The 26,736-nt window shown below is 47.6% G+C and overlaps 1 protein-coding gene across 3 annotated transcripts in view; it reads right to left on the bottom strand.

The window, feature by feature from the left end:
• The window catches only part of fancd2 (FA complementation group D2), a 146,884-nt gene that overhangs the window by 22,013 nt on the left and 98,135 nt on the right, over window positions 1-26,736 (bottom strand). For all 3 annotated transcript variants that reach the window (XM_072472966.1, XM_072472965.1, XM_072472967.1), the window contains exons 31-34: window positions 23,896-24,014; window positions 6,570-6,680; window positions 2,696-2,823; window positions 1,790-1,889 (exon numbers count right to left, since the gene is read on the bottom strand). In XM_072472966.1, the coding sequence (XP_072329067.1) occupies window positions 1,790-1,889; window positions 2,696-2,823; window positions 6,570-6,680; window positions 23,896-24,014 (458 nt within the window). The remainder of the gene's footprint in view (window positions 1-1,789; window positions 1,890-2,695; window positions 2,824-6,569; window positions 6,681-23,895; window positions 24,015-26,736) is intronic.

Raw genomic sequence — 26,736 nt, 5'->3', positions numbered from 1 at the left:
GGGGGGGGGGGGGGGGGGGGGGGGGGGGGCGGCAGCATGAATCCCACCCCCGCCGGCTGATGAATTGTCCGGCACCGGGGTTTGGCAGGGGCGGGAATCACGCCGCGCTGGTCGGCGGCAGCAACCCCCCCGGTGATTCTCCGGTCCGCGATGGGCCGAGTGGCCGCCCGTTTTCAGAGGGGCCCGCCGGCGTATGTTACGACAGGTATTTGCTGGCGGGGTCTGGTTCCGAGGGCGGCCTCCGGGGTCCTCGGGGGGGGGGGGGGGGGGGGGGGGGGGGGGGTGCCCCCATGGTGGCCTGGCCCGCGATCGGGGTCCACCCATCTACGGGCGGGCCTGTGCCGCGGGGGCACTCTATTCCTCCGCGCCGGCTGGTTTACCGGTCTGCGATGGCCGGCGCAGAGATGAACCCCCCCACCCGCATGCGCTGGGATGACGCCAGTTAACGTTGCCGCTCCCGCACCGGTTGGCGTGGCGGCAAGCCCCTTACGCAAACCACTCCGGCGCCGGCCTAGCCCCTGAAGGCGCGGAGGATTCCGCACCTTCGGAGCAGCCCGTCGCCAGAGTGGTTCACGCCACTCCGTCCCGCTGGATTTGCCCGCCCCGCCGGTCTCCGAAGAATCCCGCCCCACAATTTTAGGATAGGGGTAGCAGATTTAAAATAGAGGTGAGGAGAAATTACTTCTCTGAAAGGGGCGTAAATCTGTGGAATTCACTAAGCCGGGATGTTGAGTAAATTTGAGGAGGAGATAGGTCGGATTTTGGTTATGGAGAACGGGCAGGAAAGTGGAGTTGAGGCCGGGAGGAGATCAGCCATGATCGCATTGAATGGCAGTGCGGGCTCATGGGGCTGAATTACCAACTCCTTCTCCTAGTTCTTATGTTCTAATACACTGATATATAAATATGCTGAGGTAAAGGGTGACACAATGTGGATCTGCCTTGTAAGTAGCTCTACCTGGCTAAATTGCTAATCCCTGCAAGATTATTAAAATGAAAGAAGAAAAAGGTAGAGAAAAGGTTTGGGGATTAAATGAGTATTTGGGATTTCTTACTGGCTGGGGGGGAAAAAACAAGCTGCTTTGATATACTGAAGCCCACAGATGCCGTAGATTGGTTGGATTTGAATTATTACTTAAGAGTGTTGAACACCGATTTTCTGATCTCAGATAGCAGTGTTACTATAGCACCAACCAGGAGGTGCTGTTGAAGGAAGTTTGGTGAGTTGCTGCAGCACATCTTGTAAATGGTATACACTCCTGCCATTGTACGTTAGTGGTGGAGGGAGTGAAAGCTTAAGGTGGTGGAAGGGATGCCAATCAAAAGCAGGCTACTTTGTCCTGGATGGTGTTGCGTATTGTTGGACCTGCACTCATCCAAGGAAGAATGTTCCATCATGCTCCTGACTTGTGCCTTGGGGAATCAGGAGGGGAGTTATTCATCTCAGAATTTGTAGCATCTGACCTGCTCTTGTCCAATTAAATTTCCGGTCAACCCCCAGGATGTCGATGATGGTGGATTTAGTGATGGTTATGCCATTGAATATGATGGGGAGATGATTAGATTCTCTCGTGTTGGAGATGGTCAATGCCTGGCACTTTTGTGGCCCAAATGTTACTTGCCACTTATCAACACAAGCAGAACATTGTTCAGGTCTTGCTGCATGTGGACATGGACTGTTGAAGAGTATCTGAGATGTCCCAAATGGTACTGAACACCAATCAGCAAACATCCCCACTTTTGGCTGCATGGTGGAGAGAAGATAATTGATTATACTGGTTCCACTTACCATAGGAGGGTTTCCAGAGCTTCATTATATTTATTTCCTTTCTCTTTTTCCCCAGTGGGCAGAACCCAAGATTGGCACAAGAAGCCTCGTGCTATTGATGCTGAAAGAAAATAATCAGTACAACCATTTAAACACATGAAATTGTTCTTTTATATATGTCAACAATACAGAATTACTCTTGCCATATATATATATATATAAATTGGCTACTTAAGTTAAGAATATTTTAATAAGCAATCACAGAGATGCAATGAAACGAATGTACGGTCTGATCAGAACAGACATCAAAGTGATAGAAGAGAATGTTGAGATGTGGATGCTGGGTAAATTATATCGTCGGTGTGCATTTATAACACTGACAGACCCCAAAAGTGCAGGATATACGTAGTTGCATGGAGGTGAGTGTACTTAAAGAGGCAGAAGAAGCAATGTTTGTACATTAGCATCCAGTCTCCAGCATACTCCAGCCTTCCAAGATTTCTGCGCAATTCCAATTTTATTTCCTCAACAATCGGCAGTCGTGTTGTCAGCTTTCTGGGCCTTAAGCTCTTGAAATCTATCCCCAAACCTCTCCCTCCATGTGGAATACCGTGAGAGCTTTTATTGTGTTAAATGTAAGTTGCTACGATTGCACTGTGAAGTGCTTGTGTTGCGTGCATCAGTCAAAATGAACAACCATGAAGAAACTAATGAAAACAAATTGAGGCAACGTCATTTCCCCCATCTGAGTGGGTTCATAATTTCAAAGCAACATTGGCAGGGTGACATGGCTCTCAGAAATCGTCCGTGGAGGACAAATAAGTTCCAGCTGCTTTCTCATTCTTTTCTTATCCAATCTTATCCCCTCCCACATCCCCCGACCCAAACTGTAAACATGAAACCAAAGGCAGAAAAGTTGAGACAAACCTATTTTCCCCTTGTACTGGTTATCTAGAGATTTCTTGGCTATGACAATCAGAAGCTGGGTAAGGGTCACCGCAGTGGCACAGCGAGGAATGCTGCTATGGAAATTCTGCAGGTACCGAAAAGTCTGCCTGTAGGGATTGAGAGAATACTTTGTTAGCTACAAAAGAATGAATTTCCTAAATGGACTAATAACAGATTTGGCTAGCTTTGTTATCTGCAAAACGTTCAATTTGAAAGTGAAATCGGAGATCTGGTCTGGTGAACGAGGCTTAAAAATATAATTAAAAGAAAGAAGAGAGTCAGCGATCTCTAATCCATTCCCTTGCTGCCAGATTAACAGAAACTTTTAAATCTGGCGAAGCGCAAGCTCAAAGGTTGAGAACATATCTTGGAAGGTGAAAACAAATCGGCCAGATTAACAGAAGCTTTTAAATCTGGTGGAGCGCGGTAGGTGAAAACGAACTCTTACATTCAAAACAAGTCTGTTTTTCAAAGCCTTCAGTAGTTCTTTTCTATTAGATTTAATCTGGATTTACCAGATGCCCTCAAATTCTCAGATGTTAAAAGGAACAAAAAGAATGTTGAGATGCATAGAAAAATGTACAAGTCCTAAGAGGTCGTTTTAAAAGTGTTTATTTGGCACTGCTGAGACCCACATTTGGAGTACCATGCACAGCTCTGCTCTCTCTACTTCAAAATGAAACATTATAGGAGGGGATTTGGAGAAGCACTGCACAAATGAACAAAGAACGCAAGGGAGTGACACAAGGGAAGACTCGCTACCCTGGAACTTAACTCTTCCGGCTGGACTGAGGAGGTACTTGATAATGGTGTGCAAAATTATAAAAGGTTGGGATAAATTAATAATCTCTGCTGCTGTAAACAAAATTTAAACATGAAAGTTCACATTTGCAAATTAAACTCTAAGAAACAAAATGCAGGAGGAACAACATTTTAAACGAAAAGAGAGGTAAATTTTTGCTCTTTTAGATATTTTTTCTTGGGATGTGAATGTCGCTGGCAAGACTGACACTGGTTGCCCATCCTTATTTGTCCTCAGCAGCTGGTAGTGGGTCATCTTCTTCAACACAATTGCACTGACACAACGGAGTGACTTGGTAGGTCAGTTCAGCAGGCAGGTAAATCAGTCACAGTAGTGATCCAGGAGACATGGGTAAGAAGGTTAACTTTGTTTTAAAAGTAAAGCTGCTACCGTGGTGTACAATAGTCCCAGCCGTGGACGGCCAGAACTGCCGGCCCAAGTACGGGCCGGCATTTTAAAAGGCTGAATTAACGAGTCCCAGCTGGGCAGGCCTCTGCCCATTACCAGGGAAAATCACACTCCACACGCCCCACAGGGAGATCTATTAGTGATCCCCTCCACTATGGTCCTGTGGGGGTTATCACATTCTCTCCCCCACCCCCACTCCAAATGTTCCCCCTCGCTTCCATGACTATGGGGCCTTCTCTGCCTCTTCGTATGTGTCTAGCGTCAGTGGGACTGGGTCAGGGGGCATATAGTCGATGGGGGACATTCTTTTCCGTCAACGGGCTGCCATTGGGGGCTCTTCTTTGCTAACTTCCGGCCAGGGCTCTGTCATCTCTGCTTTCATTTCGGAGCGATATTCTGTTCCTTTTGCTGAATGACTCTCTGATCCATGGTGGGCTGCAGCCCCTGTCTGGCGGCCAGTATGAAGGCCGTTGAGGGTTCCTGGTTTCTGAGGTGGTCTAGATACTTTCTTAAGGTCTTTTCTCTGGGTTTGACCTTGCGTTACACGCCCCGTGTTCTCTCTTACAACTCCCGGATTCCAAGGAGGCAGTCTCTGAAGTTACAGACTTGGACGGTGTCTGCCGCCTAAAGACCCTGTCTAATCTCTGGCTGTCGTGGGGTTTTTTCTGGGCCTCTTGCTTCAACTCTAGCTTCCCGTTTAAGTTGGGGAACATTTGAGTCTGGTCCAGAGGTGCCAACTCACTAATAGTTCCGCTGGCGCCACTCCTTTTGTTGTGTGTGCCATGGTCCTACAATTGAATGGAATTGTGCTCAAGAGTGCCTGTGGTTTCCCTGCTCTTGAATGTTTTGGACTACCCATTCAGCTAGGCTGGTTGAGGATTGGTGATATGGCGCCGTACGAATGTACTTCACTCCATTAGTCCTAAGTGCCTGGAATTCCCTACTGGTGAACAGGGTTCTGTCCATTACGAGGACCGGCAGTATTCAGTGGGTGCTAAATGATGAGTGTCTCTCTACGGTGACTCTGGAAGTAGTGGCAGGCCATCTGATGCACTCCCATCCATTTGGAATGGGCGTCATATAAGATTAGAAACTTATATCCCGTGAATGGTCTGGCAAAGTCTGCACCTATACCCAGGGTCTCCCTGGCCATTCCTGTGGATGCAGCAAGGCCGACTGTGGGAGTTTCAGATTCTCTTGGCAGGGCAGGCATTGTCTTACCTTATTCTCAATGTCTGCGTAGAGTCCAAGCCACCAGATGTAGCTCCTTGCAAGCATCTCTTTTTTTTTTTAAGGCTCCTGGGGGCCGCTATGTAGATGCAGGGAAGATGTTCCCGATGGTGGATGGGTCCGGAACCAGTGGGTCACAGTCTGAGGATTCAGGGTAAACCATTTCGGACAGATGAGAAGACATTTCTTCACCAAAAGAGTGGTGAGCCTGTGGAATTCATTACCACAGGAAGTAGTTGATGCTAAAACATTGAATATATTCAAGAGGTGGCTAGATATAGCACTTGAGGCGAATGGGATGAAAGTTATAGGGAGAAAGCTTTAGGCTATTGAGTTGGATGATCAGCCATGGTCATGATAAATGGCGGAGCAGGCTCGAAGGGCCTCGTCCTGCTCCTAACTTCTATGTATCTATGAATGTAGTTCCTGTAATATCGAGCACTGGCTTGGACATGGGACAATCACTTGGACTCTCCACAGGATAATGCAGTCTTCCATACTTAAAACCCTTCTTCACAAAACACCAGGAACTAAGTCCTCTGCGGGGTATTGTATTCCACCACTTGGAACGACGTGGCATTGCTTTGCCAGCGTAGGGCCCTTATGGGTTCATGTCTGGATCTGTTTCGCGGATACAGGCAATCTGGGCATATTTCCCCTCTGCGTCTGCGAGGGTCCTGGGTGCAGACGCAATTGGCCGCTTGGTACCATTGTCCCATCGGTGAGATAGTACCGCTCCTATTCTGTAATGAACGGCGTCACACATTAATAGGAGTAACCTTGAGAGGTCATAACGTACCACCAATTCTGATTCTTTTCAACAGTGCATGTGGGGGTGCCAGCAAAGTGGCTGGATTAGGTGCAAATTTCCCATAATAATGAGTCTTGGGATCAACTAGTTCCGTTGTGTTTCTTGCTGTCGGAGCTCCTTTTATGGTCTTTACCTCATCTTCTACAGGGTGTAGGCCGTCCTTGTCGACAGACGCCTGTGTCAAGAATAGTCATAAGACGTCCACCAGATTTTACAGCTGTTCCTTCTTGGTGGCTCCAGAGATTAATACGTCGTCCAGGTAAACTGCCATTCTGGACAATCCTTGAAGGATGCTTTCCATCACCCGCCATCGTTTCTAATGACATCCGCTTAGTCTCACCAGCCATTTTTGCCTGGTTGTGCCTTTGAGTAGCACCTTTGATCATCTTTATACATGAAAGGCCTCTGTCAACTTTAAGTTGTTGACGTTGCTACAATATGCAAAAGTGACCATGAAAAGTAAAATCCAGAGGTACAGGATGGCGGGAAGAACTATTTTCGTCTTAAAGCCTCCATTTGCACTCCAGAGCTTTAATCATCATTTTGGGCCCAAATCCACAAACAGCACTATGGTCATAACATTGTAAAGTTCCTCATGATACCTGACGAGCTCTTCCAGTTCCAATTCACCATCTCCAGCTTTCAGTCTGTTTGCCAGGACACCAAGGGCCAACTTCAGTAGTTTACGGTTCCCATGCTGAGCAAATCCACACCTGTACATTCAAAGAAACAATAAATCAACTTTGTACCTGTGCCATTGTACCAGCCAGTAAAGGGTTCCTGTTTCCAATTTCATCCCAGTCAGTAATCAAATTGTTCCAATTTTTAATTACTTAATAGTAGAACCTCTATTTTCCCTTCTCTGCAGGAGTGTGTGCATAGATGGAATAAAGAGTCAGGGAGGATGTAAAGGGTTGTCAGAAGCACTCAATACTGATGCCACTGTGATGCAATGTCACATGACTAAGGCCGTTCTGGTGGGAAGTAGAAGTACAACCTTGAGTAGAGTTACTAGATGTATGAAGATCTGTAAATAAACAACTTTTTTAACAAATAACCGTCTATGGCAGCATTTTTAGGGTGACAGGCAAACCCTATCTAAACGTGGTGACAGCTGGTGGTTATGTTGGCCATGTGCACCAGACGAAACATGGTGTCAGCAGATAGAACGTAAAGATCCAGAAAAACGCCGGCAGACGTGAAAGACTGACAAATCCTCGGAAAAAGGACAAGAGGAGGAAAGATTGAAGACTCACCTGAGAACAGAGCACAGTGGGTGCTGAGGATGCGAACAGGTGTACAGGTCCAGGTAAGTGAGTACAGATCATAATCTGCGAGCCAAATTCCTGAAGCAACAACAGATTCGGAGCTTGGGTTAAGCACGGAGTCTGCATTGCCACTCCCAGAGCCGTTCTAAAGCTGTGGAAGTTTGAAACAGGCTCAACACCAAGACTATTGGAAGAACAGATTCTCCAGATACAGAGTAGCTTCAGGTTTGCATGAGGAGGCACAGAAAAATCAGGTCAGTACTCTACTCTATACAGTAGGGGCCAGAGTAGGCGATGTCATTGCAAGACAAGATGAAGTTTCAAGCTCATTAATAAGCCATCCGGGCATTCGGTGTTAGACAAATATGATCATTGAGTGAGCAGAATTTAAGAGGCAAGAGCCAGGTGAATCTATGGATTCCTTTATAATGACCTGTACAAATTTGTGGAGAACTGAGTATGGGATCCTCAGTTGAATTAATATGCAATCATACAGTGGTTGGGGTCTTAGACTAAACCCAGACCACATCAGATCTTTTGCAAATGATGGAAGAGTTAGCTCTCTCAAAGGCAATACTAATAGCACGTCAGACCAAACCGAGGAAGCAAAACAGAGCGGTTGTTTGTGGGGAAAGATGATATCCCGGGGGGGGGTTGTTGAAGAAAAGAGAAGAGAGAAAAGATTGAAGCTATTCAATGACGGACAAGAAAAAGTGAGTTCAGTGATGCAAAATCACACCAACCCCCATTTTGAGATGGTGGGAAAACCTGACAAGTGGGAAGAATAGCAGCAGTGATCTAAAGGTCACAAGAAGAGAGGGATAATAATTAAATCAAATCCAAGAAGTGGAAGAGCCACAGAAAAAACAAATGATCTTCTTAGGTAACGGCACAGAAATTATTATTGGAGCATTGCATTAGACATTGATGGTCACCCCACAGAATGCAAACTCGAAACTGGCACATGTATTTCAGTATTCTGATTAAATACAATGGCTTAATATGACACTTTGTCATCCACCATCAAGTTGCAAGGACAGGTGGGTTAATACAGGCATTGTCAAACTCGGGGGCACGACCCACGGGTGGGTCGTGGGCAGGTGTCGGGCAGGTGGCGGAGCCGTCCGGCTGCAAGCGGCCTTCAAAATGGCCAGTGACAGATAAAAATCATTCGGCCGCACTGCGCATGCGTGCGTGCCTGATCAGGCGGCATGGCCGCATTTTTAAAAATATGGTTGCAGCCTTTTTCCTCCCCCCAGGTTCGGGGGGGGGGGGGGGGGCAAAGGAACAAAGGGACCATTGGGGCCAAAGGGACCCAAAACCATTTCCTCCATTTTCATCAGCAATGAACAAGGTAAGAGAAAATGGTGGGTCGCGCAGGCCGGCCGGCGCAGGCCGCAAAGGTCGGCTGACGTGGACCGCGAAGGTCGGCTGCCGTGGACCGCAAAGGTTGGCTGGCGTGGGTCGCAAAGGTCGGCCGGCGTGGGTCGCAAAGGTCGGCCGGCGTGGGTCGCAAAGGTCGGCCGGCGTGGGTCGCAAAGGTCGGCCAGCGTGGATCCCGAAGGTCGGCCAGCGTGGATCCCGAAGGTCGGCCGGGTTGGGTCCCGAAGGTTGGCCGGTTGGTAAAAATGGGTCCCCGGAAAAATAGTTGAAAAACACTGGATTAATACAAGGATAAAGAAATTGTGGAACACCTATAAGTGATAAAGAATCAGGAGTCATCAATACTGAGCAGAAAAGAGTGTTTGCAACTGAAGCTTATTTACAAGTTTCAATTTGCTGTAAACAGTCCAGTGAGATGTTCAGGACTGAATTTCCCAATTTTCAGGCGAAAGAACCTGCACACAAGAACATCACATAGGCTTAGGTTTCTTAACAGCAAGTAAGATCCATCACCATTTCTCAGACAAAGAAAGCAAGCGGTTATCTTTCCAATTGTTCTGGAATGGTCACAGAGTAACACGTTTAATATAGAGCATTCTACAAATGCATCCCCACACCCACTCCCTCACCCCCAACATATCCATCAGTTTCCAACAACACTATAATTAACATAAACCAGTAACCCGGATTAAAGACAAATAATTAACAGAGACAAAAAAAACAACTCTCGGGTTTAACCAACAACTTCACTCAGTCTTCCCCCAGTCCATATTTCGTTACAATTCGCTTCCGTCAGCATGTCGAAGTAATGGTCCCGGTCTCTGAATTCACCACTCCAAACTCCACCTTTCTCTTGTAAAGAGTCTCCTTTGCCTTAGTGAACCCCACAAGCCTTTTTGGCAGTTCTGCTTGAACATCCTGATAAATTCTGATGGGATAACCCTCCCATCTACATTCTCTAGTGTCCTTCGCCCACCTCAGGATCATGCCTTTATCCAAATACCTGTGGAGGCAGACTATGATTGCCCGCGGTGGCTCCCCAGATCTGGGCTTCTGTCACAATGGCTGATGGGTTTGCAAAAGGGTTTGCCAAAACTCCCACCCCCACCAGCTCCCTGAACATCTTTGTCACACAGTCCGTGGAGTCGGCACTTTCAATGCCGTCCGGCAGCACAACGATCCTCAAACTTTGACGTCTGGAGCAAATCTCCAGGTCATCGACTTGAGCCTTCAATGCCTTCTGCCCCCCGCCACCAAGAGGCAATCTGGTGACCATGGTCCGTGACTGTCTCCTCTATCTTCCGAATTGTCGAGCCCTGTACCTCCAACCATTGTTCCACTCTGTCCAGAGAGCTGCACAAAATGGGCTCAATCACCTTTGTCAAATTGTCCGCGACTGCCTGCCTCGGTTTCCTGAACTCCTCCACCAGGAATTCCACCAGCATCTCAAGAGGGCAATGATGACATAGAGTCCTCTGCCATTTTCTCCCCTCCTGCAACACGAGGGACATCCAAGTCAGACGAGGACCCCTTACTCGACTTGGTCCTAGTGTTATAATCTCCAGACATCCCACGCCAGAGGAGGAACCCAAACTCTCCAACGACACCGCTTTTCCATCTGAACAGCGCTCATAAGAACATAAGAACTAGGAGCAGGAGTAGGCCATCTGGCCCCTCAAGCCTGCTCCGCCATTCAATGAGATCATGGCTGATCTTTTGTGGACTCAGCTCCACTTTCCCGCCCGAACACCATAACCCTTAATCCCTTTATTCTTCAAAAAACTATCTATCTTTATCTTAAAAACATTTAATGAAGAAGCCCCTGCTTCACTGGGCAAGGAATTGCAAAGATTCACAACCCTTTGGGTGAAGAAGTTCCTCCTAAGCTCACTCATTAAACAGGCTAAAACCAAATCCCCAAGCAGGAGCCACCTGATGTGCGACCATTCACCTAATGGCTGCCACTGGAAGTTCCAGACATGACTCAATTAAACAAGTCAGTCGAGCACGAGATACACCTGATGGTATCAGTGGATAAAAGTCTTGCCAAATTAGCAAGAAATAAACACCCTCTTCACAAAACTGGATGCTAACAGCAGCTTTGGCACTTGCCTCTGGACAAAGAATTCAGATTGTTACCTACTTTTGTCACCACATTTGGTCATTATTGTTTTAACGGGTTGCAAGAACACAATAAATAGGAGCAGAGTAGACCATATTAGCATGTCGAGCCTGCCCTGCCATTCAATACCACCATGGCTAATTCTGGGCTTCCATTTTCCTGCTCTATCCCTACAGTGCAGGAGGCCATTTGGCCCATCGCCTCTGCACCAACCCTCCAAAAGAGCACCCTACGTAGGCCCATTCCCCTGCCTTATGCACCTAACCCCATCGAACCAGGACACTAAGGGTTAATTTAGCATGGCCCATCCACCTAACTTACACATCATTGGACTGTGGGAGGAAACTGAAGCACCCGGAGGAAACCCAAGCAGGCACTGGGAGAACGTGCAAACTGTACACAGACAGCCACCTGGCTCCCTGGTGTGTGGGACAGGAGTGCTAATCACTGTGCCACCATGTCGTTTAATTCCCTGAGACCAGAAATACGGCTATCCCAGCCTTCAATCCCATCCCACTGATGGGAGTGTTTAAACCCCTCTGGGGGTAGAGAATTCCAAAGATTCATAACCCTTCTTTCTGAGTGAAGCAATTTCACCTCATCTCATTCCTAAAATTGACCTCTTATCCCGAGTCTGTGTCACTGTGTTTTAGACTCGCCAACAGCAGAAACAGTCTTTTTTTTGTGTCCACCCTATCTAGCCCCCTCAGAATTTTGTTCAATGAGATTGGAATTTAATTCCAGAGTATAAACCAAATTTATTTCATCCCTCATCATAGGACAACTCTCTCATCCCATGGATCAATTTAGTGACCCATCGCTGTAGCACCTCCAATGCAAGTATATCCTTTCTTAAACGTGGAGACCCAATTTGCACGCAGTATTCCACATGCACAGGGTTTTGTTGAGACCATAATTATGGATTTTATTCCCGTATTCCAATCCACTTGCAATTAAGGCTAACATTCCATTTGCTTTCCTAATTGTTTGCTGCACTTGCATGCTAATTTTCTGCACTCCTTGTACAAGCACACCCAAGATTCTTTGAACACCTACATTGAGGTTTCATACCTCTTAAAAAAAAAAAAAAATTTTTGCTTTTTTACTCTTATGACCAAAGTGAATAACTTCACACTTCCCTACGTTTTACTCCATCTGACATCTTCTTGTCCGTTAACTTAACCTGTTTATACTTTTTTTTTTTTTGCAGCCTCTCTGTCCTTCTAACATCTGACCTTCCCATCTAGCTTGCTATCATCAGCAAATTTTGATACATTATTCTCTATCTCTTTGTCCAAGTTATTAATATGGGTTGTAAACAGCAGAGGCCCCAGCACAGATTCTTGTGGCATTTCACTAGTCACTGCCTACCAACTGGAAAAAGTCCCACTTATGCCCAGTCAGTGCCTTCCATCTGTTAACCAATCCTCGACCCATGCTAAAATACTTCCCTAACACATGAGCTCTTATCTTGCCTATTACTTTCTCGTAGGGTGCTTTTTTGGGGGGAAATAACGTATCTACGGGCTCCCCTGTATCTACCCTACTAGTTCCACCCTTTAAAATCCTCAATAGATTTGTTGAATAGGATTTTCCCCTTAGCAAAACCATGTTGACTTTTTCTAATCATACTATACTTTTCTAGGTGCAGTTAAAACTTCCTTAATAAAGTCCAAAACTTAGTCAGTAATATAGGGAATATGGCAGCCAATGTGCATACAGCAAACTCCGATAAAGAGAACCGCATTGTCATTTTGACAAAATAAATTTTAAAAATTTTTAATTTTTTAAAAGAGTACCCAATTATTCTTTTCCAATTAAGGGGCAATTTAACGTGGCCAATCCACCTACCCTGCACATCTTTGGGTTGTGGGGGTGAGTCCCACACAGACACTGGGAGAATGTGAAAACTCCTCACAGACAAGTGACCCAGGGACCGGGATCGAACCCGGGTCCTCAGCGCCATAGGCAGCAGTGCTAACCACTGCGCCACCATGCCGTCCAGAACCGGATTGTGATAACCCTCAAGAGGATCACTGACCTCGCTATGGGGCTTGTGGAGTAAGAGTTCCCATGGTAATGGGCGGGGCCCATCCAGTTGGGACTCATTGTCGAGCCTTTTAAATTACCTACCCAGACCGGGAGTTCCTCTTAGTCCCGAGCTGGAACACTCGTGCTGCATGCCTCAAATGTGTCTCTTCATTTGATTTAAAATAAATTTTGGTTTGACTTTCATCTTCGTAATTCCTGGATTACTACACTGGCGACAAGGAACAAGACCAGGATTCTGGTCAGCCCTGCTCAAAATAAACGTCTCTGGTAAGAAGTGTACGAAAGGAACCCGGAAATGCTGTTATTTGGGAAACTCAAACTATATGACGTGGATGTGGCGGATTGGCCAAAAGAATGCGCTTCTTCTTTTATGCGAACGGCAGAGGGTAACGATCGACAGATCCTTTTGACTGCCTGTGGAGCCCAGACATTCAGCATCATCGACTTACCCGGTGGCCCCAGGCTCAAACCTTTACTGAGCTGGTAGACGTAGTAGCAAACCACTACAACCTGAGACCATCAGTTATTTTCCAGTGCTACAGGTTCAGCAGAGCAGGAAGGTTCCCTGGAGGCCTGTAATGGAATTCCTGGGTACTGCGAGTATGGGCCATCCTTGCCAGATATATGACAGGGCCAGCTGGTATGTGGAATAAACAACGTCAAGACACAGAGAAAACTGCTTGCAGAATCCACCCTTGATCTTAAAGAGCCATAGAACTGGCACTGTCCCTGGAAAATGCCGAAAAGAGGCCCAAGAACGCCACGGTTCAATGGACTGCAGCGCGATACGTGTCGGACGTCCCCGGGTATCAGAAATGCGGACTCCGTGTGGACAGCACCTGCACGCCCCTCCCACTACCTAGTCACTGCTCAACCATGGCACACAAGGACATGGATTGACGACCGCAAGACTGCGCAGAGCAGTCAAGAGAGTGCTGTACCTGCGGCCAAAGGATACGCCCAAGGCAAGGCTGTCAAGATCATCAGTTCGCGTACCGCCCAGGCCAGACACCAAATCCACCTCAGGGACGGGCCCTGCAAATCCACTAGCCCGAACAGGACAGACTAATGCAGTTGAACCGCATAACCCCAAAGTTGCCTCAATTAAAACTTCGGGTCAACCGTCACCCCTTGGAAATGAGCATGGAAGTGGATGTGGGAGCTGCCATCTCCATTGTGGGGGACAGACCTTCAGGTGCCTCCGAGCCAGCATCACACCCTGTGCCTGCAGGACACCAGGGCCAAGTTGGTCACGTACACAGGGAAGCCTCTAGGATTCGTAAGAGCCAACGTGACCCAGGTTGCCCATGGGCAACAGTCCAACATCCCCTAATAGTCGTGCAAGGAACAAGACAGTTTTCGGGACAGAGACTGGCTGCAAAACATCCAATTGGACGGGCAGCAGATCTTCAGGATGCAAACCAGGGGCCCATATGAAGTCGTTGGGAAATATCCCGAGGTATTTCAGGAGAGCCTTGACAAGATCAAAGGAGCAAGGGAAAAGATCTAAGTGGACCCAGAGGCCCTGCCTAAATATTTCAGGGCACGACTGGTCTCCTGTGTCGTACTCATCAACGTAGAGGCCGAACCTAGAGGTCTGGAGCACCTTGGCATAATACGCCCAGTACAGTTTGTAGGATGGGCTGCGCTGGTGGTTCTAGTATTAAAACCCGACAAGTTGGTCTGCCTTTGCAGAGACTAAATGCCATGTAGCAAGCTGGACGTGAGGATCGCGTACCTCCAGCTACAGCTCTATACGGCATCCATGTTTGACACCAACACACATAAGGGATTGTATGAATACACCTGCATGCCATTTTGGAGCCCTTCAGCCTCCGCAAGGAAATGCCGATCACCTGTCTGTTTTATGCCCCCAGATCTGTCTCCACTGACGGTGGACTCAAGGCAGTCTGCGAAGCGACGATGGAGGCCTGATGGTCACGGGAACGAGGGGGAGGATCTGGACTGGATCTCTCAATTAACCTCCCTGTGGGGCTTGTGGAGTAAGAGTTCCCATCCAGCTGGGACTTGTTATTGAGTCTTTTAGATACCGTCCCAGACCCAGACTTGAGTTCCAGTCCCAGGCTGGGACGCTCTAGTGTTTATGCTACAGCATTTCTTTGAGTTAAAATAAATTTTAGTTTAACCTTTTATCTTCGTGTCTCTTGGATTACTACACTGGTAATGACCAGATAATCTATGTAATGCTGCCCTAGGGACAATGTTGGCAAAGACATGGGAGGCAGTCCTTTACCCTGCCCTAATCAGCACCATGGGATCTGTCACGTCCACCATAAGGTAAACAATGCCTCAGATCAATCTATAACCATATAACAGCACCTCAAAACAGTGCAAAACAGCACACCCTCAGCACTGCACTGGAGCGTCAGCCTCAACTTCCATGCCCAAGTTTCTGGAGTGGACCTGAACTTAGAGCCCAAAGGGAGACAGAAGCAGAAAAGAATTTTGAAAAGCTTTCTTAAACATATTTACAGAAACTATGAAAACAAGCCAAAAAAAAAAAATCACTGATGCTGATCTACTGTGGAGAAGTGTACATCGGATCCAGAAAAGCATAGGTGCTGCCAAGTAAATGAATGACAAGTAGTCAATTAAAGCTTTCCTTGTTTATGAATAGAAACTACAGTTGGCCTATAGCTCACTCTAATGATGTCTGGCCTTCTGTTCATTGCTTGTTGAGTTACCATTCAGAATTGCTTCTGCGCCTGAGATATTCCAAAGAATGATGTCTCAGATCCTGGAAGGCAAGGGGGGATTAATGTGCCATATGGACGACATTCTGATACAATTCATCAAAGAAAAGACGTGGCCTACAAGTCCGAAAAGAAGCAGGGTTGACTTTGAACGACAAATGTGAATTTGCAAAACCGATGATAAAATTCTTCGGGCATATTGTGCAAATTTTGGAATTATGGACAACCTGCGGAATATCATAGAATGACATAGATTTCTTCACATGGTCAATCAAACAGGCAAGTTCCTACCAAAAATGGCAGAAATCAACAAGTTTTTACGACAGCAGTTGAGATGAGGTCACCAGTGGTGCTGGAATGTGGACCAGAATGCTTTTGACGAGGTCAAACATTTCATCTCGATCCTGAGTTGTCAACAAATGTAACAGCGAGCGCATCATCTCCAAAGCTGGACACAGACGACCAGTTTATTACGTCTCAAGATCTCTCACTGACACAGAAAAGGTATGCAACCATTGAGAAAAGCATTAGCAGCCACATGGGCCGGCGGGAGATTCTGATTTATGTCACGGGAGTCAGGTTGAACGTTGAAACTGATCACAAACCGTTGGTTACTCTTCTTGAGCAAAGGGGAATTGCAAAAATGTCATCTAGTTTTAGACTAAGACCCATGAGATGCTATTCATTTACGGAGTTCATTAAGGAAAGTACCAGATGACAGCAGATGCATTGTCAAGAATACCAGTGGAAGGAGTCAAACTGAAAAACTTTGAGGAAGTGGAAACATTTATTTTGCTCATAAACACTTCACAGGCACTGAGAAAAGACTGCAAGAGAATAAGTAAGCACTACAACAGGATGACGAGTGCATCAAATTAAAAAGGTATTGCCAGAACGAATGGCAAGAGTACACGCCAAATAATCCTGCACTTCACCAATACTCCAAACAGAGAAAACTTCTCAAAAATATTGATGAGTTCTTGGTTTCCAAAAGCAGGCTAGCTTTATCAAAACACTTTTGCTACAGAAAATCAAGGAGGCCAGGCATCAGACATTCCATTGAAGAGTTAATCACAAATTACCTAACGTGCACAGTGCATAGCCAGCAGCAGAGCGACCACTTGCACCTTTCCTACGAGGTGTGGGAGGACGAGGAATGGGTTTACTCGAGTTTCAAGACAAAGTTTATCATTGTCACTGACTACTATTCCAGATGTTTTGAAGTGAGTAGATGGCATTGTGGTGTCGGATAATGGTCCTCAGTTTGCCAGCGAGGTGTCTGTGCAAATGCTTTTTTTAATGCATGTGACTAGTTCACCTGGATATCCTTGGTTGAATGGAGAAGCAAAAAGAGTAGGAACAAAGACATTAACTTGGCCCTTCTTAACTTACAGAACCTCATCGCTAATAAACAGGTTCTTGCCATCCAGAGCTATTGATGGGACGACAGCCGTGAACATAGCTCAAAAGCTCTACAACAAACACTGCAACTTAAAAATACCTCAGATGATTGTGAGAAAGTTAGGATGGGCGGGGAGCAACAAAAAGACAGTCAAGCTCGTAATTTCAACGACAGGTATGGAACAGACTTGAAATTTCGACAGCCTGGGGAGAGAGTGCGAATGAGATCAACAGAAAGAAGGCACAGTAACAGGAAGAGCTCCACAACTGAGATCTAATAGAATTTAGACGAACCAGGGCAATATCAGAAAAAAACCGAAGCGCCTTGATGTCATTGGGTAGGAAACCAATGGAACCTTGGACATACTATAGAGATCCAGATGGAGACGAGGAAAAAGAAACCAGGTACAGTCGAAAGTTTACAACCATCCAGGTGGAAGACACTCCTATCGAACGATGAGAGAGTGCAATTCATCCTCAACCTTGAAACAAAATCAGGACCAGATCGGGGAGGTTGGTCAAGGCACCAGAGACTAGGTTCCGGGTGCGGCGATGACCAGCTGAGTCGCACGTTTCGGCAGCTCCCGGTGAAACGGACTTTTGGGCTCTTGATAGGAGCCCCAACGGCAATTTTGACGGCTAAAAACACTGTGCGGTAAACCAGAAGGGAATCCCCCCTGGATACGGATGGAAAAAGGAAGAGAAAGTGGCCGGATTGCAGTGGATCCTTTAGAACAGCGGCAAGGAAGGCAAGCAAAAACTAAGATGGCGTCGGAAGGTGGCAGTTTAACATGGGGCCCTGAACAACAAGGGTTCTTGAAATGCTGTGTGGAAGAGCTCAAAAAGGAAATGAAGAAAGAGCTGTTGGCCCCGATACTACAGGCGATCGAAGGGCTAAAGGAGGAACAAAAGACCCAGGAGCGGGAGCTTCGGGTCGTGAAGGCAAAGGCAGCCGAGAATGAGGACGACATACAGGGCCTGGTGGTGAAGACAGAGATGCATGAGGCACATCAGAAACGATGTGTGGAAAGGTTGGAGGCACTGGAGAACGCAAGGAGGAACAACTTGAGGATTCTTGGTCTTCCTGAAGGTGCGGAGGGAGCGGACGTCGGGGCATATGTGAGCACGATGCTGCACTCGTTAATGGGAGCGGAGGCCCCGGCGGGTCCGTTGGAGGTGGAGGGAGCATACCGAGTGATGGCGCGAGGACCGAGAGCAGGAGAAATTCCCAGAGCCATAGTGGTGAGATTTCTCCGTTTTAAGGATAGAGAAATGGTCCTTAGATGGGCAAAGAAAACTCGGAGCAGTAAATGGGAGAACGCGGTGATCCGCGTTTATCAAGACTGGAGTGCGGAGGTGGCGAGAAGGAGGACGAGCTTTAATCGGGCCAAGGCGGTGCTTCATAAAAAGAAGATAAAATTTGGAATGCTGCAACCAGCAAGACTGTGGGTCACATATCGAGGGAGGCACCACTACTTTGAGACGGCGGATGAAGCGTGGACTTTTATTATGGAAGAAAAACTGGAATGAGCGGATTATTAAAAAGAACGTTTGAACAAAGTGGTGGGGCGAATGTGGGGGGTGAAGAGGGGGGTTAAAAAGGGGGGAAAAGAGGAGTTTTATGTACTAATCCTGCGATGTGGTAACTTTTCTCTCTTCCACAGGTGGTGATGGGGGGAGGAGGGGAGGTGGAGGAGATGGGGCGTTGTCCATTAGGGGCGGGGCCAAGGGAGAAGTCATGGCGGGAATAGAGAAGCAGGAAGGAGGGGGCGTCGCACGGTGCGAGCCGAGGTCACGGGGGGAAGCCGAGGTCGGCCAGAGTTTGCTGACTTCTGGGAGCAACATGGGGGGAGTAATTACGCTAGCGGGGAATCGAGCGGGGGGGGGGGTTGGGAGGGGGGAATTACTGGGTTGCTGCTGCTGGGGAGAGGGGGGAGCTGGTATGGGAGGGGATGGGCGGGGGGGGGGGGCACCGCCTGGGGGAGATACAGCTGTGTGGGAACCGGGTGAGGAGCTGGAAAAAGGGGATGGCTAATCGACAAGGGGGGGGGGGGGGGTAGGAAGCACCCAACCCGGCTGATCACGTGGAACGTGAGAGGGCTGAACGGGCCGATAAAGAGGGCACGGGTACTCGCACACCTTAAGAAACTTAAGGCAGATGTGGTTATGTTACAGGAAACGCACCTGAAACTGATAGACCAGGTTAGGCTACGCAAAGGATGGGTGGGGCAGGTGTTCCATTCGGGGCTAGATGCGAAAAACAGGGGGGTGGCTATATTAGTGGGGAAGCGGGTAATGTTCGAGGCAAAGACTATAGGGGGCAGATACGTGATGGTGAGTGGCAAACTACAGGGGGAGACGGTGGTTTTGGTAAACGTACATGCCCCGAACTGGAATGATGCCAATTTTATGAGGCGGATGCTAGGACGCATTCCGGATCTAGAGATGGGAAAGCTGATAATGGGGGGAGATTTTAATACAGTGTTGGAACCAGGGCTGGATAGGTCGAAGTCCAGGACTGGAAGGAGGCCGGCAGCAGCCAAGGTACTTAAAGATTTTATGGAGCAGATGGGAGGTGTAGACCCGTGGAGATTTAGCAGACCTAGGAGTAAGGAGTTCTCGTTTTTCTCCTATGTCCATAAAGCCTACTCGCGAATAGACTTTTTTGTGCTGGGAAGGGCGTTGATCCCGAAGGTGAGGGGAACGGAGTATACGGCTATAGCCATTTCGGATCACGCTCCACACTGGGTAGACTTGGAGATAGGGGAGGAAACAGGAGGGCGCTGTTATAACCTGCCTACTGACGATTGGCTGGGGACTAATGACTATCCCACAATCCTATGGGAGTATGAACTTCCCCAATGAGGGGGGCGGAGAAACTCCTACTATAAATAAGCTGGCCAGTCCAGGAACCAAGAGGAAGGAGAAGGTAGCAAGGGAAGTTACTGCTACTGCTATGTATATATTGTTATAGTAAATAAACTTTATTATTTTGTATCCTTAAAACTCGTGCTGGATTCTTCGGGGCCCTTACAAAAGGCGCCCACCCTGGAGAATGGACATGGGACTAATGGCAGATGAGGGGGTGTGTCTAAGGGTGAGGGGGTGCATTGAAAAGTACTTGGAACTCAATGATAATGGGGAGCTCCAGGTGGGAGTGGTCTGGGAGGCGCTGAAGGCGGTGGTTAGAGGGGAGCTGATATCAATAAGGGCACATAAAGGGAAGCAGGAGAGTAAGGAACGGGAGCGGTTGCTGCAAGAACTTTTGAGGGTGGACAGACAATATGCGGAAGCACCGGAGGAGGGACTGTACAGGGAAAGGCAAAGGCTACATGTAGAATTTGACTTGCTGACTACGGGCACTGCAGAGGCACAATGGAGGAAGGCACAGGGTGTCCAGTACGAATATGGGGAGAAGGCGAGCAGGTTGCTGGCACACCAATTGAGGAAAAGGGGAGCAGCGAGGGAAATAGGGGGAGTGAAGGATGAGGAAGGAGAGATGGTGCGGGGAGCGGAGAGAGTGAATGGAGTGTTCAAGACATTGTATAAAAAATTATATGAAGCTCAACCCCCGGATGGGAGGGAGAGAATGATGGGCTTTTTGGATCGGCTGGAATTTCCCAAGGTGGAAGAGCAGGAAAGGGTGGGACTGGGAGCACAGATCGAGGTAGAAGAAGTGGTGAAAGGAATTAGGAGCATACAGGCGGGAAAGGCCCCGGGACCGGATGGATTCCCAGTCGAATTCTATAGAAAATATGTGGACTTGCTCGCCCCGGTATTGACGAGGACCTCTAATGAGGCAAAGGAAAGGGGACAACTGCCCCCGACTATGTCTGAAGCAACGATATCGCTTCTCTTAAAGAAGGAAAAGGACCCGCTACAATGCGGGTCCTATAGACCTATTTCCCTCCTAAATGTAGATGCCAAGATTCTGGCCAAGGTAATGGCAATGTGAATAGAGGAATGTGTCAAGGGGGTGGTCCACGAGGACCAAACTGGGTTTGTGAAGGGGAGACAGCTGAACACGAATATATGGAGGCTGTTAGGGGTAATGATGATGCCCCCACCAGAGGGGGAAACGGAGATAGTAGTGGCGATGGATGCCGAGAAAGCATTTGATAGAGTGGAGTGGGATTATTTGTGGGAGGTGTTGAGGAGATTTGGTTTTGGAGAGGGGTATGTTAGATGGGTGCAGCTGTTGTATAGGGCCCCGATGGCGAGCATGGTCACGAATGGACGGGGATCTGCATATTTTCGGCTCCATAGAGGGACAAGGCAGGGATGCCCTCTGTCCCCATCATTGTTTGCACTGGCGATTGAGCCCCTGGCGATAGCATTGAGGGGTTCCAAGAAGTGGAGGGGAGTACTTAGAGGAGGAGAAGAACACCGGGTATCTTTGTATGCGGACGATTTGTTACTATATGTGGCAGACCCGGCGGAGGGGATGCCAGAAATAATGCGGATACTTGGGGAGTTTGGGGATTTTTCAGGGTATAAATTGAACATGGGGAAAAGTGAGTTGTTTGTGGTGCATCCAGGGGAGCAGAGTAGAGAAATAGAGGACCTACCGTTGAGGAAGGTAACAAGGGACTTTCGTTACCTGGGGATCCAGAAAGCCAAGAATTGGGGCACATTGCATAGGTTAAATTTAACGCGGTTGGTGGAACAAATGGAGGAGGATTTCAAGAGATGGGATATGGTATCCCTGTCACTGGCAGGGAGGGTGCAGGCGGTTAAGATGGTGGTCCTCCCGAGATTCCTCTTTGTGTTTCAGTGCCTCCCGGTGGTGATCACGAAGGCTTTTTTTAAAAGGATTGAAAAGAGCATCATGGGTTTTGTGTGGGCCAGGAAGACCCCGAGAGTGAGGAAGGGATTCTTACAGCGTAGCAGGGATAGGGGGGGGCTGGTACTACCGAGCCTAAGTGAGTATTATTGGGCCGCTAATATTTCAATGGTGAGTAAGTGGATGGGAGAGGAGGAGGGAGCGGCGTGGAAGAGATAGAGAGGGCGTCCTGTAGGGGGACTAGCCTACAGGCTATGGTGACAGCCCCATTGCCGTTCTCACCGAGGAACTACACCACAAGCCCGGTGGTGGTGGCTACACTGAAGATTTGGGGACAGTGGAGACGGCATAGGGGAAAGACTGGAGCCTTGGGGGGGTCCCCAATAAGAAACAACCATAGGTTTGCCCCGGGGGGAATGGATGGGGGATATGGAATGTGGCAAAGAGCAGGAATAACGCAACTGAAAGATCTGTTTGTGGATGGGAAGTTCGCGAGTCTGGGAGCGCTGACCGAGAAATATGGGTTGCCCCAAGGGAATGCATTCAGGTATATGCAACTGAGGGCTTTTGCGAGGGAACAGCTGAGGGAATTCCCGCAGCTACCGACACAGGAGGTGCAGGACAGAGTGATCTCAAAAACATGGGTGGGGGATGGTAAGGTGTCAGATATATATAGGGAAATGAGGGACGAAGGGGAGACTATGGTAGATGAACTAAAAGGGAAATGGGAAGAAGAGCTGGGGGAGGAGATCGAGGAGGGGCTGTGGGCAGATGCCCTAAGCAGGGTAAACTCGTCGTCCTCGTGTGCCAGGCTAAGCCTGATTCAGTTTAAGGTATTACACAGAGCGCATATGACTGGAGCATGGCTCAGCAAATTTTTTGGGGTGGAGGATAGGTGTGCGAGGTGCTCGAGAAGCCCAGCGAATCATACCCATATGTTTTGGTCATGCCGGGAGTGCAGGAGGCGAGAGAGGCCTTTGCGTCCCTAGTAGCCCGGCGCAGGATATTGCTAATGTGGAAAGAAGCCAAGCCCCCGGGGGTGGAGACCTGGATAAATGACATGGCAGGGTTTATAAAGCTAGAGCGGATTAAGTTTGTTCTAAGGTGGTCGGCTCAAGGGTTCACCAGGCGGTGGCAACCGTTCGTCGAATACCTCGCAGAAAGATAGATGGAATGGAAAAAAGAAGGCAGCAGCAGCAGCCCAGGATCGGGGGGGGGGGGGGGGGGGGGGGGGGACGGGGGGGGACCAGAAGGACTCTCAGGGTTGTTAATATATACTGTATAATATGTATAGGTCGTTGCTACAGATAATTATATATTGGACTGTTAAATTATATTTTTGGAGAGTGTTACTTGTGATAAGGCAGTTGCCAATTAGGGTTAGTTTTCATTTTTGTTATTTATTATTTATTCATTTTCTGTTTATAAAATAGGTCATTGTTATTTGCGTTGTTATAATATTGTGTAAAGGATGCACAATGTACTGTGTTGGTTGACCGAAAATTTTCAATAAAATATTTTATTTTAAAAAAAGGCACCAGAGACTAACGCTGTGAAGCCGGAGACTTTGTGGGGAGTTGTAGGAGTATGTATATCATTGGGATAAAGACTGGGGTAGGTAATAGACCGGAAACCCCAAATGGTAAACACTCCTTGCTCAATCGAACGCAAGTATTTTGCTGTATGGAGGGATTTGCCTGTGTGTGCCAGTAACCCAAGTCATCATAGTTCAAAGTAACTTGCGAGATGATAAATACTGTGGAAGCTTGATTATCTGATATAATGGAAAAGACCATTGAGTTTATGTTGTTCCGCTGTGCTTGAACCATTGATCTAATATCTGAAATCCCAGCTTATCACAGATCCACGCCTCAACTCCAGACCCAAGGAAGCCAGCCATAATCACAGCAACTAAAGCCCCCGAAATTCTGGGATGATTACTAAAGGCAGCCTAGGCTCACTTGCAGCAATTAAGTCGCCGCACCACTGATCTCAATGAAGATGGCAACTTTAAACATTAATATATAACCTACCTTTTTATGCAAATGTGAATGCACACAGGCTGAAAGTAATATCAGCCACTACATGATTGAATTTTCCTAAACATCTCTGAAAGACCCATTTATTTCACTTCCACAGTGCAACCCATCAATTTCTTGCAATTAGTATCTATCCATTCTCCACTATCCCAGGCTCCGCACCTACCAAGCAAAGAGTGTGTTCAGGATCTGAAGAAGTAACTGATAGCATGCAGCCATCTGCTGCTGCTCTTTCACATCGGCACCTCGAACGTCTACCACACCATTGTTCTCAGCTATCAGCACCTGCACACCAAAAACAGCAACAAATTAAAAGGAATATGGTCAGTCTTCATTAACACACTCCACAAATCTTAAATTAAGCACAGTAACAAGTCTTACAACGCCAGGTTAAAGTCCAACAGGTTTGTTTCGATGTCACTAGCTTTCGGAGCGCTGCTCCTTCCTCAGGTGAATGAAGAGGTATGTTCCAGAAACATATATATAGACAGATTCAAAGATGCCAAGCACAACGCAATGCCATCCGCACTCTCAAGACCAAGCGCAGCATCGTCATCAACCAGCAGACAAAGGAGGGGCCACTGTCATACTGAACAGAACGGACTACTGCAAAGAAGTATACCGACAACTGAACAACCAAGAACACTACAGTTACCCGCAGATCCGACCAAGGAACACATCCGCCAACTTAACAGACTGATCAAGACCTTGGATCCAGATCTTCAGAGCACCCTACGTGCTCTCATCCCACGTACTCCCCGCATTGGAGATCTCTACTGCCTCCCGAAAATACACAAGGCCAACACACCAGGCCATCCTATCGTTTCAGGCAATGGGACCCTGTGTGAGGACCTCTCTGGCTACATCGAGGGCATCTTGAAACCCATCGTACAAGGTACGCCCAGCTTCTGTCGCGACACGACGGACTTCCTACAAAAACTCAGCACCCATGGACCAGTTGAACTAGGAACATTCCTCGTCACAATGGACGTCTCGGCACTCTATACCAGCATCCCCCATGACGACGGCATTGCTGCAACAGCCTCAGTACTCAACACTGACAACTGCCAATCTCCAGACGCAATTCTGCAACTCATCCGTTTCATTCTGGATCACAACGTCTTCACCTTCGACAAATTCTTCATCCAGACGCACGGAACAGCCATGGGGACCAAATTCGCACCCCAATACGCCAACATCTTAATGCACAAGTTTGAACAAGACCTACTCACCGCACAGGACCTACAACCGACGTTATACACCAGATACATCGATGATATTTTTTCCTTTGGACCCACGGCGAAGAATCACTGAAACGACTACATGATGACATCAATAAGTTCCATCCAACCATCAGACTCACCATGGACTACTCTCCAAAATCAGTTGCATTCTTGGACACACTCGTCTCCATCAAGGACGGTCACCTCAGCACTTCGCTTTACCGCAAACCCACGGATAACCTCACGATGCTCCACTTCTCCAGCTTCCACCCTAAACACATTAAAGAAGCCATCCCCTATGGACAAGCTATCCGTATACACAGGATCTGCTCAGACGAGGAGGAGCGTAACAGAAATCTACAGACGTTGAAAAATGCCCTCGTACGAACGGGATATGGCGCTCGACTCATCGATTCACAGTTCCAACGCGCCACAGCAAAAAATCGCACCGACCTCCTCAGAAGACAAACATGGGACACAACCGACAGAATACCCTTCGTCGTCCAGTACTTTCCCGGAGCGGAGAAACTACGACATCTTCTTCACAGCCTTCAACACGTCATCGATGAAGATGAACATCTTGCCACGGTCATCCCCACACCCCCACTACTTGCTTTCAAACAACCGCGCAACCTCAAACAAACCATTGTTTGCAGCAAACTACCCAGCCTTCAGAACAGTGACCACGACACCACACAACCCTGCCATGGCAATCTCTGCAAGACGTGACAGTTCATCGACATGGATACCACCATTACACGTGAGAACACCACCCACCAGGTACGCGGTACGTACTCGTGCGACTCGGCCAACGTTGTCTACCTCATACGCTGCAGGAAAGGATGTCCCGAAGCGTGGTACATTGGCGAGACCATGCAGACGCTGCGACAACGAATGAATAGACATTGCGCGACAATCACCAGGCAGGAATGTTCCCTTCCAGTCGGGGAACACTTCAGCAGTCAAGGGCATTCAGCCTCTGATCTCCGGATAAGCGTTCTCCAAGGCGGCCTTCAGGACAGAATCGCCGAGCAGAAGCTTATAGCCAAGTTCCGCACACATGAGTGCGGCCTCAACCGGGACCTGGGATTCATGTCGCATTACATTCATCCCCCACCATCTGCCTGCGAAATCCTACCAACTGTCCTGGCTTGACACAATTCACACCTCTTTAACCTGGGGTTACCCCATCTCTGGATCTGTAAAGATTTAATCACCTGCTAATGCTCGCATTCCTAGCATTGTTTGGCATCTTTGAATCTGTCTATATATATGTTTCTGGAACATACCTCTTCATTCACCTGAGGAAGGAGCAGTGCTCCGAAAGCTAGTGACATAGAAACAAACCTGTTGGACTTTAACCTGGTGTTGTAAGACTTCTTTACTGTGCTCACCCCAGTCCAACGCCGGCATCTCCACATTAAAATAAGCAGTCACCTTTCTTAAGTATTCACTGAATTTCCCATAAATTAAATCAATTCCAGGTAACATCGATTCTTGAATGGGATGATTTCATCTTGTGATTTATTTTTCTTACAAATATTTTTATTGGCATTTTGCACTTAATGTCAAAACTTTGGACAACACTAGAGACAACAATATAATACAGTAACAACATCAACATAGGTACCAGAGGCTGTGACAGTGGTCCCAGTTCTATCTTTTCCCTACTCACATTAGTGTATATCTTATAGGTTTTTAAAGAAATGTTCTTGTCGGGGCTCTTAACATTTAGTGATACCAGTTACTCACAACTTTGCATATGCATTTACAACTATTGTCTG

Source organism: Scyliorhinus torazame, chromosome 13, assembly GCF_047496885.1.
Source record: "Scyliorhinus torazame isolate Kashiwa2021f chromosome 13, sScyTor2.1, whole genome shotgun sequence".
NCBI lineage: Eukaryota > Metazoa > Chordata > Chondrichthyes > Carcharhiniformes > Scyliorhinidae > Scyliorhinus > Scyliorhinus torazame.
This window is presented reverse-complemented; position numbering and strand designations above follow the sequence as displayed.